Source organism: Leguminivora glycinivorella, chromosome 26, assembly GCF_023078275.1.
Source record: "Leguminivora glycinivorella isolate SPB_JAAS2020 chromosome 26, LegGlyc_1.1, whole genome shotgun sequence".
Classification (NCBI taxonomy): domain Eukaryota; kingdom Metazoa; phylum Arthropoda; class Insecta; order Lepidoptera; family Tortricidae; genus Leguminivora; species Leguminivora glycinivorella.
The window spans coordinates 2,802,382-2,820,958 of NC_062996.1; the positions used below are offsets into that span (position 1 = coordinate 2,802,382).

The window sequence follows — 18,577 nt, forward strand, 5'->3', positions numbered from 1 at the left end:
GTATCACGTATTATTAATAAGAACACTCGATATATCAGACAAACTTGAAACAAAATGGATCAAAGGGAGCCGCCGTCCTTTGAAGCGCCGGCGCATCAACTGACGACGTCATACGAAATTTTCAAAAATCTTGGCCCCCTCGCGCATGCGTGTTCTCATTCTCGCGCATGGGAGGGAGTAAGACGGAATGCAAACGAGGGATTTTGATATAAATATAGGTGCCCTGAAAACCCCTTTATTAATCTCGGAGTCGGAGTCGGGAGTCGGGCAGTCGGGCCTCTCATCAAAGAGAGAGAGAAGAAGTGACCGATACCTACTTACTATTACTGTTACTACGATATATTGGTTGGTGACGGCACGTATGGTATGAATATGGAATGAATATCGGCGGGCTTCGGCTAGGTTAGGCTGCACAGACCATCGATCGATATAATATTTTCACCACACCAACTGGTAAAGGCATTCTTTGCTATTCGAAAACAGATAGCAAAATTGCATTTTATCCACAAGGGGGCAAAGTAATTTCATGCAAATTTTAACCCGATGTCTTAATATGTCTGCTAGATTTTACCTATAAATGATGATTTTGAATCAAAAATATTGAATAAATTGATGAATTTGATTTATTTTGATGTTTTATAGTCAGTATTTTGTTCGTGTTGGTGTGGTGAAAAATTTTGTGTTTCACTCGGTGGCAAAGTTTGTTTAACCTTCGTGCCTTGATACCCTCGCAACGCTCAAGATTCCACTATATTGAGAATATTGGAATCTTTCGCTTGCTCAGGTATCAATATTGGCACGTGCGGTTAAACAACTACTTTGCCCCCTTGTAAAACAAATAACTATTGATACTTTTAAAATAATTATATAGGAGGAGGTACCCAAATTTCATATTGACGTACTCAAGTAACTGTTGTTTATTTAACTTAAGATTTTATTTGAAATGAATACCTACTAACCTAACTGAATGAAACCTAACTTCGCGCAACCTAACTCGTTCAAACCTCACTCTACGTGACCTAACTCGGCTCGGATCAGTGATTTAAACTAACTTGCAATAGGTACCTATATTATTAAAAATAATAATTTTACTACAACATTATAATAATTAGAGGTATTATGTGTTTTATATAACGATTGCCACCGTATGTACGGCCTGAAACGAAACTTTTCACATAACATTCTGAACGTATTTGTGGCCCTGAAAAGGGCCGGTTATTGTTTGTTTGACGTACAAACAGACCACACTCTAGCAGCGTGCTCACTTAGAGCTGGTGTACTTGGTGACGGCCTTGGTGCCTTCACTGACGGCGTGCTTGGCGAGCTCGCCGGGGAGGAGCAGCCTGACGGAGGTCTGCACCTCCCTGCTGGTGATGGTGGACCTCTTGTTGTAGTGGGCGAGGCGGGAGGCCTCGGCGGCGATGCGCTCGAAGATATCGTTCACGAACGAGTTCATGATCGACATGGCCTTGCTGGAGATACCGGTGTCGGGGTGGACCTGCTTCAGCACCTTGTATATGTAGATGGCGTAGCTCTCCTTGCGCTTGTGCTTCTTCTTTTTCTTTGAGTCAGACTTGGAGATATTCTTCTGGGCGTTACCAGATTTCTTGGCAGCTTTACCGCTCGTCTTAGGTGGCATTTCTATGTATTAATTAATTAGACGTTCACAGTGCGAAGTTCGAACTGGAAGTGATAATTTTTTTTTTCGAATTTTGAATTTTGTTACTGCTCTGAAAATGAAGTGGGGGGATAATTGATCGAGAGTCGAGTACGCATGTCTCGACCAATAGCGTTCGTGAATCGTTATCAATCTATGTGGCCCGCGTTTATGTATTAATATTATGTTATAATATAATATTATAATATGATAAATTATATATTTTATACTTTTAAACGAGTAATTCATTTTTATTTTTATTTATACATGCCGGCTATTTCGGACACCGCTTATACGATTTCGCTGAAATTTGTTATGTGTGGGTTTTGGAGGGTGGGAAAAATCGATCTAGTTTTTTAGTCTCAGGTCTCGGGAAACGTTAATTTTCAAGTTTTAACTCGGTTTCCTCACACCACATCACGTGACATCATTGCAAAATATGTACGATAATTTCGTCAATACTGTATTAGCGGTGTGTAGCTCAGTTGTAAGAGCCTCTGCTTATTGGCTCGAATTGTCACAGGTGTCGTGAGTTCGAATCCCGGTCGTGTAAAAAGATTGTTTAATATTTTTAAATTTTATTTTTTTTTTTTCTTCAGTTTCTTTTTCACTATATATTATGTATTTTTTATTATTTAATTAATAAAATCGATAAAATAAAACAGAACTCCTAACCTAATTATTTATGTTTTTGTTACAGGCGCACACACACCCCTGCGAGTGATCCATAGAAACGCGTAAGCAGGTAAGGTAAGTGTTTATATATATATATATATATATATATATATATATATATATATATATCGATTGATTAAATATATATATTAGATACTGACTGATTTGTATTTTATGTGTCATGCCGTGAAACTAAAACTTTAGCACAGAATCATATTGTGGCCCTGAAAAGGGCCTTTGGCAACCGGTCACCCGCGCGGTATGTAATGCCGCAGACGTTAATCCGAAAGACAAACGAATGCAACACACATTAACCGAACTCCGGGCGTTACCGCCAGATAGGTATGTAAGAAGGTAAGGAGGCAGCCTAAGCCTTCTTCTCGGTCTTCTTGGGCAGGAGCACGGCCTGAATGTTAGGCAGCACACCGCCCTGGGCGATGGTCACGCCGGAGAGGAGCTTGTTCAACTCTTCGTCGTTGCGTATCGCCAGCTGGAGATGTCTCGGGATGATCCTGGTCTTCTTGTTGTCGCGAGCGGCGTTTCCGGCCAACTCGAGAACCTCAGCCGCCAGGTACTCCATGACGGCCGCGAGGTACACGGGGGCACCGGCACCGACGCGCTCGGCGTAGTTGCCCTTGTACTGGGGACGCTATTGCTATGTCTTGTATGGGAACCCTGCATTTTATGATTAAGCACTGAGACTTGGCACAGTTGTTCATTGGGTGGCCCTGAGTAGATAAAGATCGGGAGGCATCGAGAGCCCCCCTTAATTTAGGAGGGAGGAGGGGGAAGGCTGGCGCCTCCGCGCTTCCTTTGAAACCATATTTCTCTAAAACTATACAAAATAGGGCATGCGATATATCATTTTCGGATAAATGAAGGACGAGGAATTCATTTTTGGAACAAAAAAAATGTATTTTAGAACAAAAATACAAAATAAAATGGGAAAATCTGAAAACGAGATTTTTTTTTATACATATTACTGCACATTTTATGAAAACTGTAATGGTTTTTTCTAAATAAAAAATATTATTTAATAGCTACATTTATCTAGTTTTAGAAAATGTATAATTTGTTATAGAAATATATTATAGGATGAGTGATAAAAAATAATTTACATCGCCCGATAGGGTGATTTGAATGCTCATTTCAATAAGTTTTGTCAATGATTTCAGGTATAATCACTATTTTTAACACACGAAAGCCGTAATCATTGTAGTTTATGGCTATTTTAGTGATTAATGTACTTAAAATAAAAAAAAATACAAAAATTTTAAAAAATATTAAAAATGTGACAATTTTTATTAACATTATCCTATTTTGTTCTTTCTACACAATATATATCTAAAAGCAATAAATATCAATAAAAAGCCACATTTATACAGTTTATAAAAATATATAGTTTGTTATATAAATATAATTATTACGAAACGCGAGATAAAAAATAATGAAAGTGACGTGGCAGGGCGATCTTGATGTACGGTACGGGTCAGTTTGTATGATTCGATGAGGTGAGGTAAAGGTACTCAAAGCTCTCAAAAAGTGTAGTTATTTAGAGTACTTCAAATTAAACAACATACTCCTATATAGTCTGAATTTAACTATTTATATTACATGAAATGATCGATTGATATGATAGGTCAGATATATACATCTGATCCTAATACATACATCTTGTGAAATAGTAGTTATCTATATGATTTGCATAATTTATGGATAATTCTTACTTGACATATTTATTATTCCAGATCTGCGTCCTGTACTTTGGTTAACGAGTGCCGAAAATAGTTATTAACCAAAAAAGACCGCCAAATTAACAGCATTTCACCGACAAAAGCTGCCTTGCACCATTTTTGTAAGGGTTATAGGTATATCAAGGTGTCCATGTATGGGGTCAACTAAACCCAATTCAAAATTTGCCATTATTTTCTACTTGTGGCTGGACGAAAGTCTGTAACAATTGGGATTTGGGAGCCTACTTGCCCGCAACGTTGCCTGTTGCTGCAGAAACATGCCTCGAAATTGTCGGATGCAGGTGTAATAAAAAACAGTGCCGCGTAAGGTGCAACCGTAAAAAAATACTTTTAAATTAAATGTTCGGAGCTGATGTGCTTATGCAGTGGATGTTCTGATATATACATAATTAAATTCAGACTATTCATGTTGTTTTATTTGAATAACTCAAAATAGCTACACTTTTTGAGAGCCTTGAGTACTAGCCCCGATACACATGTTTTCGTCTAGTCAGACCATTTTTTGAGGTTCTCCTTTGTACAAAAGCAATGTCTTAGTTCAAAAATCATTAATGTTTAATGCTAATACGAATCTAGTTTATTTTTTATGGCACTATTGCGCAATAACTAACTATCATTGATACTGAAAGGAAGAATATGACGATTTTTATTTTATCTTTTATGGATGGGTAAAACCGATTTAAGGGGGCCCAAAGGAAGTAACTAAATTCTGCTAGTAAACTAAAAAATCTTCAAGCCTATGCATGCAGAACTGCTTTAGGAGAGGAGAACGTGATTAAGACATTTTTTTGCAATATAAGTCACATGCAATTTTATTTTACAATCAAAATAAACTATATTATAGGACTTTTACAATTTTCTGTACTGGGTCGTGATATACCTACATGTGTAAACGTTATTAGAATAAGTATATTTCTGTATTACTAGACGAACTCCACTGCATAGCGGGTAGTACCTTTACCTCACCTCATCGAATAATGAAACGTAAGATGTACATTAAAATTTTCATTTTCATTATTTTTTATCTCGCGTTTCGTAATATATTTATATAACAAACTATATATTTTTATAAACTGTATAAATGTGGCTTTTTATTGATATTTATTGCTTTTAGATATATATTGTGTAGAAAGAACAAAATAGGATAATGTTAAAAAAAATATCACATTTTTAATATTTTTTAAAAATTTTGTATTTTATTTTATTTTAAGTACATTAATCACTAAAATAGCCATAAACTACAATGATTACGGCTTTCGTGTGTTAAAAATAGTGATTATACCTGAAATCATTGACAAAACTTATTGAAATGAGCATTCAAATCACCCTATCGGGCGATGTAAATTATTTTTTATCACTCGTCCTATAATATATTTCTATAACAAATTATACATTTTCTAAAACTAGATAAATGTAGATATTAAATAATATTTTTATTTAGAAAAAACCATTACAGTTTTCATAAAATGTGCAATAATATGTATAAAAAAAAATCTCGTTTTCAGATTTTCCCATTTTATTTTGTATTTTTGTTCTAAAATACATTTTTTTTGTTCCAAAAATGAATTCCTCGTCCTTCATTTATCCGAAAATGATATATCACATGCCCTATTTTGTATAGTTTTAGAGAAATATGGTTTCAAAGGAAGCGCGGCGGCGCCAGCCTTCCCCCCCTCTTCCCTCCTAAATTAAGGGGGGCTCTCAATGCCTCCCGATCTTTATCTACTCAGGGCCACCCAAGGAACAACCTGTGCCAAGTCTCAGTGCTTAATCATAAAATGCAGGGTGTTGTGCAATAGCGTCCCCAGTATTGCGCAGAAGCCTGTGGATACGACCGACGGGGAACTGGAGTCCGGCACGGTTAGAACGGGATTTTGCCTTTCCCTTAACTTTACCACCCTTGCCGCGTCCAGACATGTTTATAGTAAGTTAATTAATTAATAAATTAACTAAAAACTAAAAAAAATAACACAATCAAACAACACGACAGACAAACGTACTAATCACGTACGATCGTGAGCTGATACTAATGAAAAAAATACCTGTATTTTATTTTATATTTTACGTGCGTATATGATAGTGGGGAGTATGAAGGGCAGAGATGACACGAGCGTGATCGGCCAATCAACGCTCACATAACGAAACCGCGTATCGAAGCAGAGGGAAAGAGACAGTGCGATGAGTGATTAGTGACGTGTGTTCTGCATTTATTTATATGATAAATTTGTAAATTAATTGAATGACTTCACGACTCTATGTATGTTTGCTTATTGCAATGAAACAGAGGTACTAAATAACCGTTCAATATCATACGTTAGCTCTGAAAAGGGCTTTCAGGGAATGAGATGAGGTGAGGTGAGGTGAGGTGAGGTGAGAGGGCGATGAGACGTGAGTGGATGAGAGAATGGCTGGTTACCCTGCATGTTATGTGCACTAATAGGCAAACACTGATTCTAATTGTATATATAATGATCATCATCATCATCGTCGCCTGAAAAAAAAAAAAATCTGGCATGTCGGGGCCGTGTTATGTGTGCACAGTTATGGAATTATTTTTGACTGATGGTGTGAATTAGTGTGTGGATAAAATAAATTTATATGGATGCAGTATACATGGTGAATGATGATTTTCTATTTGGAAAACGTGAGTGTTTCAAATTACTTAATTACTACCTAAATGTTATATCCTGTGTGTGTAGAATATGTAGATATATGTTGAGTCTAGGGAGTCGGGCAGTCGGGCCTCTCATCAAAGAGAGAGAGAAGAAGTGACCGATACCTACTTACTATTACTGTTACTACGATATATTGGTTGGTGACGGCACGTATGGTATGAATATGGAATGAATATCGGCGGGCTTCGGCTAGGTTAGGCTGCACAGACCATCGATCGATATAATATTTTCACCACACCAACTGGTAAAGGCATTCTTTGCTATTCGAAAACAGATAGCAAAATTGCATTTTATCCACAAGGGGGCAAAGTAATTTCATGCAAATTTTAACCCGATGTCTTAATATGTCTGCTAGATTTTACCTATAAATGATGATTTTGAATCAAAAATATTGAATAAATTGATGAATTTGATTTATTTTGATGTTTTATAGTCAGTATTTTGTTCGTGTTGGTGTGGTGAAAAATTTTGTGTTTCACTCGGTGGCAAAGTTTGTTTAACCTTCGTGCCTTGATACCCTCGCAACGCTCAAGATTCCACTATATTGAGAATATTGGAATCTTTCGCTTGCTCAGGTATCAATATTGGCACGTGCGGTTAAACAACTACTTTGCCCCCTTGTAAAACAAATAACTATTGATACTTTTAAAATAATTATATAGGAGGAGGTACCCAAATTTCATATTGACGTACTCAAGTAACTGTTGTTTATTTAACTTAAGATTTTATTTGAAATGAATACCTACTAACCTAACTGAATGAAACCTAACTTCGCGCAACCTAACTCGTTCAAACCTCACTCTACGTGACCTAACTCGGCTCGGATCAGTGATTTAAACTAACTTGCAATAGGTACCTATATTATTAAAAATAATAATTTTACTACAACATTATAATAATTAGAGGTATTATGTGTTTTATATAACGATTGCCACCGTATGTACGGCCTGAAACGAAACTTTTCACATAACATTCTGAACGTATTTGTGGCCCTGAAAAGGGCCGGTTATTGTTTGTTTGACGTACAAACAGACCACACTCTAGCAGCGTGCTCACTTAGAGCTGGTGTACTTGGTGACGGCCTTGGTGCCTTCACTGACGGCGTGCTTGGCGAGCTCGCCGGGGAGGAGCAGCCTGACGGAGGTCTGCACCTCCCTGCTGGTGATGGTGGACCTCTTGTTGTAGTGGGCGAGGCGGGAGGCCTCGGCGGCGATGCGCTCGAAGATATCGTTCACGAACGAGTTCATGATCGACATGGCCTTGCTGGAGATACCGGTGTCGGGGTGGACCTGCTTCAGCACCTTGTATATGTAGATGGCGTAGCTCTCCTTGCGCTTGTGCTTCTTCTTTTTCTTTGAGTCAGACTTGGAGATATTCTTCTGGGCGTTACCAGATTTCTTGGCAGCTTTACCGCTCGTCTTAGGTGGCATTTCTATGTATTAATTAATTAGACGTTCACAGTGCGAAGTTCGAACTGGAAGTGATAATTTTTTTTTTCGAATTTTGAATTTTGTTACTGCTCTGAAAATGAAGTGGGGGGATAATTGATCGAGAGTCGAGTACGCATGTCTCGACCAATAGCGTTCGTGAATCGTTATCAATCTATGTGGCCCGCGTTTATGTATTAATATTATGTTATAATATAATATTATAATATGATAAATTATATATTTTATACTTTTAAACGAGTAATTCATTTTTATTTTTATTTATACATGCCGGCTATTTCGGACACCGCTTATACGATTTCGCTGAAATTTGTTATGTGTGGGTTTTGGAGGGTGGGAAAAATCGATCTAGTTTTTTAGTCTCAGGTCTCGGGAAACGTTAATTTTCAAGTTTTAACTCGGTTTCCTCACACCACATCACGTGACATCATTGCAAAATATGTACGATAATTTCGTCAATACTGTATTAGCGGTGTGTAGCTCAGTTGTAAGAGCCTCTGCTTATTGGCTCGAATTGTCACAGGTGTCGTGAGTTCGAATCCCGGTCGTGTAAAAAGATTGTTTAATATTTTTAAATTTTATTTTTTTTTTTCTTCAGTTTCTTTTTCACTATATATTATGTATTTTTTATTATTTAATTAATAAAATCGATAAAATAAAACAGAACTCCTAACCTAATTATTTATGTTTTTGTTACAGGCGCACACACACCCCTGCGAGTGATCCATAGAAACGCGTAAGCAGGTAAGGTAAGTTTTTTATATATATATATATATATATATATATATATATATATATATATATATATCGATTGATTAAATATATATATTAGATACTGACTGATTTGTATTTTATGTGTCATGCCGTGAAACTAAAACTTTAGCACAGAATCATATTGTGGCCCTGAAAAGGGCCTTTGGCAACCGGTCACCCGCGCGGTATGTAATGCCGCAGACGTTAATCCGAAAGACAAACGAATGCAACACACATTAACCGAACTCCGGGCGTTACCGCCAGATAGGTATGTAAGAAGGTAAGGAGGCAGCCTAAGCCTTCTTCTCGGTCTTCTTGGGCAGGAGCACGGCCTGAATGTTAGGCAGCACACCGCCCTGGGCGATGGTCACGCCGGAGAGGAGCTTGTTCAACTCTTCGTCGTTGCGTATCGCCAGCTGGAGATGTCTCGGGATGATCCTGGTCTTCTTGTTGTCGCGAGCGGCGTTTCCGGCCAACTCGAGAACCTCAGCCGCCAGGTACTCCATGACGGCCGCGAGGTACACGGGGGCACCGGCACCGACGCGCTCGGCGTAGTTGCCCTTGCGCAGAAGCCTGTGGATACGACCGACGGGGAACTGGAGTCCGGCACGGTTAGAACGGGATTTTGCCTTTCCCTTAACTTTACCACCCTTGCCGCGTCCAGACATGTTTATAGTAAGTTAATTAATTAATAAATTAACTAAAAACTAAAAAAAATAACACAATCAAACAACACGACAGACAAACGTACTAATCACGTACGATCGTGAGCTGATACTAATGAAAAAAATACCTGTATTTTATTTTATATTTTACGTGCGTATATGATAGTGGGGAGTATGAAGGGCAGAGATGACACGAGCGTGATCGGCCAATCAACGCTCACATAACGAAACCGCGTATCGAAGCAGAGGGAAAGAGACAGTGCGATGAGTGATTAGTGACGTGTGTTCTGCATTTATTTATATGATAAATTTGTAAATTAATTGAATGACTTCACGACTCTATGTATGTTTGCTTATTGCAATGAAACAGAGGTACTAAATAACCGTTCAATATCATACGTTAGCTCTGAAAAGGGCTTTCAGGGAATGAGATGAGGTGAGGTGAGGTGAGGTGAGGTGAGAGGGCGATGAGACGTGAGTGGATGAGAGAATGGCTGGTTACCCTGCATGTTATGTGCACTAATAGGCAAACACTGATTCTAATTGTATATATAATGATCATCATCATCATCGTCGCCTGAAAAAAAAAAAAAAAAAATCTGGCATGTCGGGGCCGTGTTATGTGTGCACAGTTATGGAATTATTTTTGACTGATGGTGTGAATTAGTGTGTGGATAAAATAAATTTATATGGATGCAGTATACATGGTGAATGATGATTTTCTATTTGGAAAACGTGAGTGTTTCAAATTACTTAATTACTACCTAAATGTTATATCCTGTGTGTGTAGAATATGTAGATATATGTTGAGTCTAGGGAGTCGGGCAGTCGGGCCTCTCATCAAAGAGAGAGAGAAGAAGTGACCGATACCTACTTACTATTACTGTTACTACGATATATTGGTTGGTGACGGCACGTATGGTATGAATATGGAATGAATATCGGCGGGCTTCGGCTAGGTTAGGCTGCACAGACCATCGATCGATATAATATTTTCACCACACCAACTGGTAAAGGCATTCTTTGCTATTCGAAAACAGATAGCAAAATTGCATTTTATCCACAAGGGGCAAAGTAATTTCATGCAAATTTTAACCCGATGTCTTAATATGTCTGCTAGATTTTACCTATAAATGATGATTTTGAATCAAAAATATTGAATAAATTGATGAATTTGATTTATTTTGATGTTTTATAGTCAGTATTTTGTTCGTGTTGGTGTGGTGAAAAATTTTGTGTTTCACTCGGTGGCAAAGTTTGTTTAACCTTCGTGCCTTGATACCCTCGCAACGCTCAAGATTCCACTATATTGAGAATATTGGAATCTTTCGCTTGCTCAGGTATCAATATTGGCACGTGCGGTTAAACAACTACTTTGCCCCCTTGTAAAACAAATAACTATTGATACTTTTAAAATAATTATATAGGAGGAGGTACCCAAATTTCATATTGACGTACTCAAGTAACTGTTGTTTATTTAACTTAAGATTTTATTTGAAATGAATACCTACTAACCTAACTGAATGAAACCTAACTTCGCGCAACCTAACTCGTTCAAACCTCACTCTACGTGACCTAACTCGGCTCGGATCAGTGATTTAAACTAACTTGCAATAGGTACCTATATTATTAAAAATAATAATTTTACTACAACATTATAATAATTAGAGGTATTATGTGTTTTATATAACGATTGCCACCGTATGTACGGCCTGAAACGAAACTTTTCACATAACATTCTGAACGTATTTGTGGCCCTGAAAAGGGCCGGTTATTGTTTGTTTGACGTACAAACAGACCACACTCTAGCAGCGTGCTCACTTAGAGCTGGTGTACTTGGTGACGGCCTTGGTGCCTTCACTGACGGCGTGCTTGGCGAGCTCGCCGGGGAGGAGCAGCCTGACGGAGGTCTGCACCTCCCTGCTGGTGATGGTGGACCTCTTGTTGTAGTGGGCGAGGCGGGAGGCCTCGGCGGCGATGCGCTCGAAGATATCGTTCACGAACGAGTTCATGATCGACATGGCCTTGCTGGAGATACCGGTGTCGGGGTGGACCTGCTTCAGCACCTTGTATATGTAGATGGCGTAGCTCTCCTTGCGCTTGTGCTTCTTCTTTTTCTTTGAGTCAGACTTGGAGATATTCTTCTGGGCGTTACCAGATTTCTTGGCAGCTTTACCGCTCGTCTTAGGTGGCATTTCTATGTATTAATTAATTAGACGTTCACAGTGCGAAGTTCGAACTGGAAGTGATAATTTTTTTTTCGAATTTTGAATTTTGTTACTGCTCTGAAAATGAAGTGGGGGGATAATTGATCGAGAGTCGAGTACGCATGTCTCGACCAATAGCGTTCGTGAATCGTTATCAATCTATGTGGCCCGCGTTTATGTATTAATATTATGTTATAATATAATATTATAATATGATAAATTATATATTTTATACTTTTAAACGAGTAATTCATTTTTATTTTTATTTATACATGCCGGCTATTTCGGACACCGCTTATACGATTTCGCTGAAATTTGTTATGTGTGGGTTTTGGAGGGTGGGAAAAATCGATCTAGTTTTTTAGTCTCAGGTCTCGGGAAACGTTAATTTTCAAGTTTTAACTCGGTTTCCTCACACCACATCACGTGACATCATTGCAAAATATGTACGATAATTTCGTCAATACTGTATTAGCGGTGTGTAGCTCAGTTGTAAGAGCCTCTGCTTATTGGCTCGAATTGTCACAGGTGTCGTGAGTTCGAATCCCGGTCGTGTAAAAAGATTGTTTAATATTTTTAAATTTTATTTTTTTTTTTTCTTCAGTTTCTTTTTCACTATATATTATGTATTTTTTATTATTTAATTAATAAAATCGATAAAATAAAACAGAACTCCTAACCTAATTATTTATGTTTTTGTTACAGGCGCACACACACCCCTGCGAGTGATCCATAGAAACGCGTAAGCAGGTAAGGTAAGTGTTTATATATATATATATATATATATATATATATATATATATATATATATCGATTGATTAAATATATATATTAGATACTGACTGATTTGTATTTTATGTGTCATGCCGTGAAACTAAAACTTTAGCACAGAATCATATTGTGGCCCTGAAAAGGGCCTTTGGCAACCGGTCACCCGCGCGGTATGTAATGCCGCAGACGTTAATCCGAAAGACAAACGAATGCAACACACATTAACCGAACTCCGGGCGTTACCGCCAGATAGGTATGTAAGAAGGTAAGGAGGCAGCCTAAGCCTTCTTCTCGGTCTTCTTGGGCAGGAGCACGGCCTGAATGTTAGGCAGCACACCGCCCTGGGCGATGGTCACGCCGGAGAGGAGCTTGTTCAACTCTTCGTCGTTGCGTATCGCCAGCTGGAGATGTCTCGGGATGATCCTGGTCTTCTTGTTGTCGCGAGCGGCGTTTCCGGCCAACTCGAGAACCTCAGCCGCCAGGTACTCCATGACGGCCGCGAGGTACACGGGGGCACCGGCACCGACGCGCTCGGCGTAGTTGCCCTTGTACTGGGGACGCTATTGCTATGTCTTGTATGGGAACCCTGCATTTTATGATTAAGCACTGAGACTTGGCACAGTTGTTCATTGGGTGGCCCTGAGTAGATAAAGATCGGGAGGCATCGAGAGCCCCCCTTAATTTAGGAGGGAGGAGGGGGGGAAGGCTGGCGCCTCCGCGCTTCCTTTGAAACCATATTTCTCTAAAACTATACAAAATAGGGCATGCGATATATCATTTTCGGATAAATGAAGGACGAGGAATTCATTTTTGGAACAAAAAAAATGTATTTTAGAACAAAAATACAAAATAAAATGGGAAAATCTGAAAACGAGATTTTTTTTTATACATATTACTGCACATTTTATGAAAACTGTAATGGTTTTTTCTAAATAAAAAATATTATTTAATAGCTACATTTATCTAGTTTTAGAAAATGTATAATTTGTTATAGAAATATATTATAGGATGAGTGATAAAAAATAATTTACATCGCCCGATAGGGTGATTTGAATGCTCATTTCAATAAGTTTTGTCAATGATTTCAGGTATAATCACTATTTTTAACACACGAAAGCCGTAATCATTGTAGTTTATGGCTATTTTAGTGATTAATGTACTTAAAATAAAAAAAAATACAAAAATTTTAAAAAATATTAAAAATGTGACAATTTTTATTAACATTATCCTATTTTGTTCTTTCTACACAATATATATCTAAAAGCAATAAATATCAATAAAAAGCCACATTTATACAGTTTATAAAAATATATAGTTTGTTATATAAATATAATTATTACGAAACGCGAGATAAAAAATAATGAAAGTGACGTGGCAGGGCGATCTTGATGTACGGTACGGGTCAGTTTGTATGATTCGATGAGGTGAGGTAAAGGTACTCAAAGCTCTCAAAAAGTGTAGTTATTTAGAGTACTTCAAATTAAACAACATACTCCTATATAGTCTGAATTTAACTATTTATATTACATGAAATGATCGATTGATATGATAGGTCAGATATATACATCTGATCCTAATACATACATCTTGTGAAATAGTAGTTATCTATATGATTTGCATAATTTATGGATAATTCTTACTTGACATATTTATTATTCCAGATCTGCGTCCTGTACTTTGGTTAACGAGTGCCGAAAATAGTTATTAACCAAAAAAGACCGCCAAATTAACAGCATTTCACCGACAAAAGCTGCCTTGCACCATTTTTGTAAGGGTTATAGGTATATCAAGGTGTCCATGTATGGGGTCAACTAAACCCAATTCAAAATTTGCCATTATTTTCTACTTGTGGCTGGACGAAAGTCTGTAACAATTGGGATTTGGGAGCCTACTTGCCCGCAACGTTGCCTGTTGCTGCAGAAACATGCCTCGAAATTGTCGGATGCAGGTGTAATAAAAAACAGTGCCGCGTAAGGTGCAACCGTAAAAAAATACTTTTTAAATTAAATGTTCGGAGCTGATGTGCTTATGCAGTGGATGTTCTGATATATACATAATTAAATTCAGACTATTCATGTTGTTTTATTTGAATAACTCAAAATAGCTACACTTTTTGAGAGCCTTGAGTACTAGCCCCGATACACATGTTTTCGTCTAGTCAGACCATTTTTTGAGGTTCTCCTTTGTACAAAAGCAATGTCTTAGTTCAAAAATCATTAATGTTTAATGCTAATACGAATCTAGTTTATTTTTTATGGCACTATTGCGCAATAACTAACTATCATTGATACTGAAAGGAAGAATATGACGATTTTTATTTTATCTTTTATGGATGGGTAAAACCGATTTAAGGGGGCCCAAAGGAAGTAACTAAATTCTGCTAGTAAACTAAAAAATCTTCAAGCCTATGCATGCAGAACTGCTTTAGGAGAGGAGAACGTGATTAAGACATTTTTTTGCAATATAAGTCACATGCAATTTTATTTTACAATCAAAATAAACTATATTATAGGACTTTTACAATTTTCTGTACTGGGTCGTGATATACCTACATGTGTAAACGTTATTAGAATAAGTATATTTCTGTATTACTAGACGAACTCCACTGCATAGCGGGTAGTACCTTTACCTCACCTCATCGAATAATGAAACGTAAGATGTACATTAAAATTTTCATTTTCATTATTTTTTATCTCGCGTTTCGTAATATATTTATATAACAAACTATATATTTTTATAAACTGTATAAATGTGGCTTTTTATTGATATTTATTGCTTTTAGATATATATTGTGTAGAAAGAACAAAATAGGATAATGTTAAAAAAAATATCACATTTTTAATATTTTTTAAAAATTTTGTATTTTATTTTATTTTAAGTACATTAATCACTAAAATAGCCATAAACTACAATGATTACGGCTTTCGTGTGTTAAAAATAGTGATTATACCTGAAATCATTGACAAAACTTATTGAAATGAGCATTCAAATCACCCTATCGGGCGATGTAAATTATTTTTTATCACTCGTCCTATAATATATTTCTATAACAAATTATACATTTTCTAAAACTAGATAAATGTAGATATTAAATAATATTTTTTATTTAGAAAAAACCATTACAGTTTTCATAAAATGTGCAATAATATGTATAAAAAAAAATCTCGTTTTCAGATTTTCCCATTTTATTTTGTATTTTTGTTCTAAAATACATTTTTTTTGTTCCAAAAATGAATTCCTCGTCCTTCATTTATCCGAAAATGATATATCACATGCCCTATTTTGTATAGTTTTAGAGAAATATGGTTTCAAAGGAAGCGCGGCGGCGCCAGCCTTCCCCCCCTCTTCCCTCCTAAATTAAGGGGGGCTCTCAATGCCTCCCGATCTTTATCTACTCAGGGCCACCCAAGGAACAACCTGTGCCAAGTCTCAGTGCTTAATCATAAAATGCAGGGTGTTGTGCAATAGCGTCCCCAGTATTGCGCAGAAGCCTGTGGATACGACCGACGGGGAACTGGAGTCCGGCACGGTTAGAACGGGATTTTGCCTTTCCCTTAACTTTACCACCCTTGCCGCGTCCAGACATGTTTATAGTAAGTTAATTAATTAATAAATTAACTAAAAACTAAAAAAAATAACACAATCAAACAACACGACAGACAAACGTACTAATCACGTACGATCGTGAGCTGATACTAATGAAAAAAATACCTGTATTTTATTTTATATTTTACGTGCGTATATGATAGTGGGGAGTATGAAGGGCAGAGATGACACGAGCGTGATCGGCCAATCAACGCTCACATAACGAAACCGCGTATCGAAGCAGAGGGAAAGAGACAGTGCGATGAGTGATTAGTGACGTGTGTTCTGCATTTATTTATATGATAAATTTGTAAATTAATTGAATGACTTCACGACTCTATGTATGTTTGCTTATTGCAATGAAACAGAGGTACTAAATAACCGTTCAATATCATACGTTAGCTCTGAAAAGGGCTTTCAGGGAATGAGATGAGGTGAGGTGAGGTGAGGTGAGGTGAGAGGGCGATGAGACGTGAGTGGATGAGAGAATGGCTGGTTACCCTGCATGTTATGTGCACTAATAGGCAAACACTGATTCTAATTGTATATATAATGATCATCATCATCATCGTCGCCTGAAAAAAAAAAAAAAAAATCTGGCATGTCGGGGCCGTGTTATGTGTGCACAGTTATGGAATTATTTTTGACTGATGGTGTGAATTAGTGTGTGGATAAAATAAATTTATATGGATGCAGTATACATGGTGAATGATGATTTTCTATTTGGAAAACGTGAGTGTTTCAAATTACTTAATTACTACCTAAATGTTATATCCTGTGTGTGTAGAATATGTAGATATATGTTGAGTCTAGGGAGTCGGGCAGTCGGGCCTCTCATCAAAGAGAGAGAGAAGAAGTGACCGATACCTACTTACTATTACTGTTACTACGATATATTGGTTGGTGACGGCACGTATGGTATGAATATGGAATGAATATCGGCGGGCTTCGGCTAGGTTAGGCTGCACAGACCATCGATCGATATAATATTTTCACCACACCAACTGGTAAAGGCATTCTTTGCTATTCGAAAACAGATAGCAAAATTGCATTTTATCCACAAGGGGGCAAAGTAATTTCATGCAAATTTTAACCCGATGTCTTAATATGTCTGCTAGATTTTACCTATAAATGATGATTTTGAATCAAAAATATTGAATAAATTGATGAATTTGATTTATTTTGATGTTTTATAGTCAGTATTTTGTTCGTGTTGGTGTGGTGAAAAATTTTGTGTTTCACTCGGTGGCAAAGTTTGTTTAACCTTCGTGCCTTGATACCCTCGCAACGCTCAAGATTCCACTATATTGAGAATATTGGAATCTTTCGCTTGCTCAGGTATCAATATTGGCACGTGCGGTTAAACAACTACTTTGCCCCCTTGTAAAACAAATAACTATTGATACTTTTAAAATAATTATATAGGAGGAGGTACCCAAATTTCATATTGACGTACTCAAGTAACTGTTGTTTATTTAACTTAAGATTTTATTTGAAATGAATACCTACTAACCTAACTGAATGAAACCTAACTTCGCGCAACCTAACTCGTTCAAACCTCACTCTACGTGACCTAACTCGGCTCGGATCAGTGATTTAAACTAACTTGCAATAGGTACCTATATTATTAAAAATAATAATTTTACTACAACATTATAATAATTAGAGGTATTATGTGTTTTATATAACGATTGCCACCGTATGTACGGCCTGAAACGAAACTTTTCACATAACATTCTGAACGTATTTGTGGCCCTGAAAAGGGCCGGTTATTGTTTGTTTGACGTACAAACAGACCACACTCTAGCAGCGTGCTCACTTAGAGCTGGTGTACTTGGTGACGGCCTTGGTGCCTTCACTGACGGCGTGCTTGGCGAGCTCGCCGGGGAGGAGCAGCCTGACGGAGGTCTGCACCTCCCTGCTGGTGATGGTGGACCTCTTGTTGTAGTGGGCGAGGCGGGAGGCCTCGGCGGCGATGCGCTCGAAGATATCGTTCACGAACGAGTTCATGATCGACATGGCCTTGCTGGAGATACCGGTGTCGGGGTGGACCTGCTTCAGCACCTTGTATATGTAGATGGCGTAGCTCTCCTTGCGCTTGTGCTTCTTCTTTTTCTTTGAGTCAGACTTGGAGATATTCTTCTGGGCGTTACCAGATTTCTTGGCAGCTTTACCGCTCGTCTTAGGTGGCATTTCTATGTATTAATTAATTAGACGTTCACAGTGCGAAGTTCGAACTGGAAGTGATAATTTTTTTTTTCGAATTTTGAATTTTGTTACTGCTCTGAAAATGAAGTGGGGGGATAATTGATCGAGAGTCGAGTACGCATGTCTCGACCAATAGCGTTCGTGAATCGTTATCAATCTATGTGGCCCGCGTTTATGTA

The 18,577-nt window shown here is 37.5% G+C and overlaps 7 protein-coding genes and 1 long non-coding RNA gene across 8 annotated transcripts; 1 reads left to right on the forward strand and 7 right to left on the reverse strand.

The window, feature by feature from the left end:
* Nucleotides 1-1,256: 1,256 nt before the first annotated feature.
* LOC125239856 (histone H2B-like) lies at nt 1,257-1,654 on the reverse strand. Its single transcript, XM_048147580.1, has one exon. The coding sequence runs from the start codon at nt 1,637-1,639 to the stop codon at nt 1,262-1,264; it is 378 nt and encodes a 125-aa protein (XP_048003537.1). The 5' UTR covers nt 1,640-1,654; the 3' UTR covers nt 1,257-1,261.
* A 701-nt stretch (nt 1,655-2,355) lies between these two features.
* Nucleotides 2,356-12,585, forward strand: LOC125239858. The gene is made up of 3 exons (XR_007178568.1): nt 2,356-2,402; nt 8,909-8,953; nt 12,540-12,585. It is a non-coding gene; the product is annotated as an uncharacterized LOC125239858 (long non-coding RNA).
* On the reverse strand, nt 2,508-6,075 carry LOC125239854 (histone H2A). Its single transcript, XM_048147579.1, has 2 exons — nt 5,900-6,075; nt 2,508-2,970 (listed from the first exon to the last, which is right to left on the reverse strand). The coding sequence occupies exons 1-2, from the start codon at nt 6,001-6,003 to the stop codon at nt 2,700-2,702; spliced, it is 375 nt and encodes a 124-aa protein (XP_048003536.1). The 5' UTR covers nt 6,004-6,075; the 3' UTR covers nt 2,508-2,699.
* LOC125239857 (histone H2B-like) lies at nt 7,809-8,206 on the reverse strand. Its single transcript, XM_048147581.1, has one exon. It carries the CDS (start codon nt 8,189-8,191, stop codon nt 7,814-7,816), a length of 378 nt encoding a protein of 125 aa, XP_048003538.1. The 5' UTR covers nt 8,192-8,206; the 3' UTR covers nt 7,809-7,813.
* Nucleotides 9,066-9,702, reverse strand: LOC125239853 (histone H2A). The gene has a single exon (XM_048147578.1). The coding sequence runs from the start codon at nt 9,628-9,630 to the stop codon at nt 9,256-9,258; it is 375 nt and encodes a 124-aa protein (XP_048003535.1). The 5' UTR covers nt 9,631-9,702; the 3' UTR covers nt 9,066-9,255.
* LOC125239852 (histone H2B-like) lies at nt 11,440-11,923 on the reverse strand. Its single transcript, XM_048147577.1, has one exon. The coding sequence runs from the start codon at nt 11,820-11,822 to the stop codon at nt 11,445-11,447; it is 378 nt and encodes a 125-aa protein (XP_048003534.1). The 5' UTR covers nt 11,823-11,923; the 3' UTR covers nt 11,440-11,444.
* A 106-nt stretch (nt 12,586-12,691) lies between the features above and the next one.
* On the reverse strand, nt 12,692-16,263 carry LOC125239987 (histone H2A). The gene is made up of 2 exons (XM_048147781.1): nt 16,088-16,263; nt 12,692-13,154 (listed from the first exon to the last, which is right to left on the reverse strand). The coding sequence occupies exons 1-2, from the start codon at nt 16,189-16,191 to the stop codon at nt 12,884-12,886; spliced, it is 375 nt and encodes a 124-aa protein (XP_048003738.1). The 5' UTR covers nt 16,192-16,263; the 3' UTR covers nt 12,692-12,883.
* A 1,737-nt stretch (nt 16,264-18,000) lies between these two features.
* LOC125239970 (histone H2B-like) lies at nt 18,001-18,398 on the reverse strand. The gene has a single exon (XM_048147764.1). It carries the CDS (start codon nt 18,381-18,383, stop codon nt 18,006-18,008), a length of 378 nt encoding a protein of 125 aa, XP_048003721.1. The 5' UTR covers nt 18,384-18,398; the 3' UTR covers nt 18,001-18,005.
* Nucleotides 18,399-18,577: the final 179 nt, after the last annotated feature.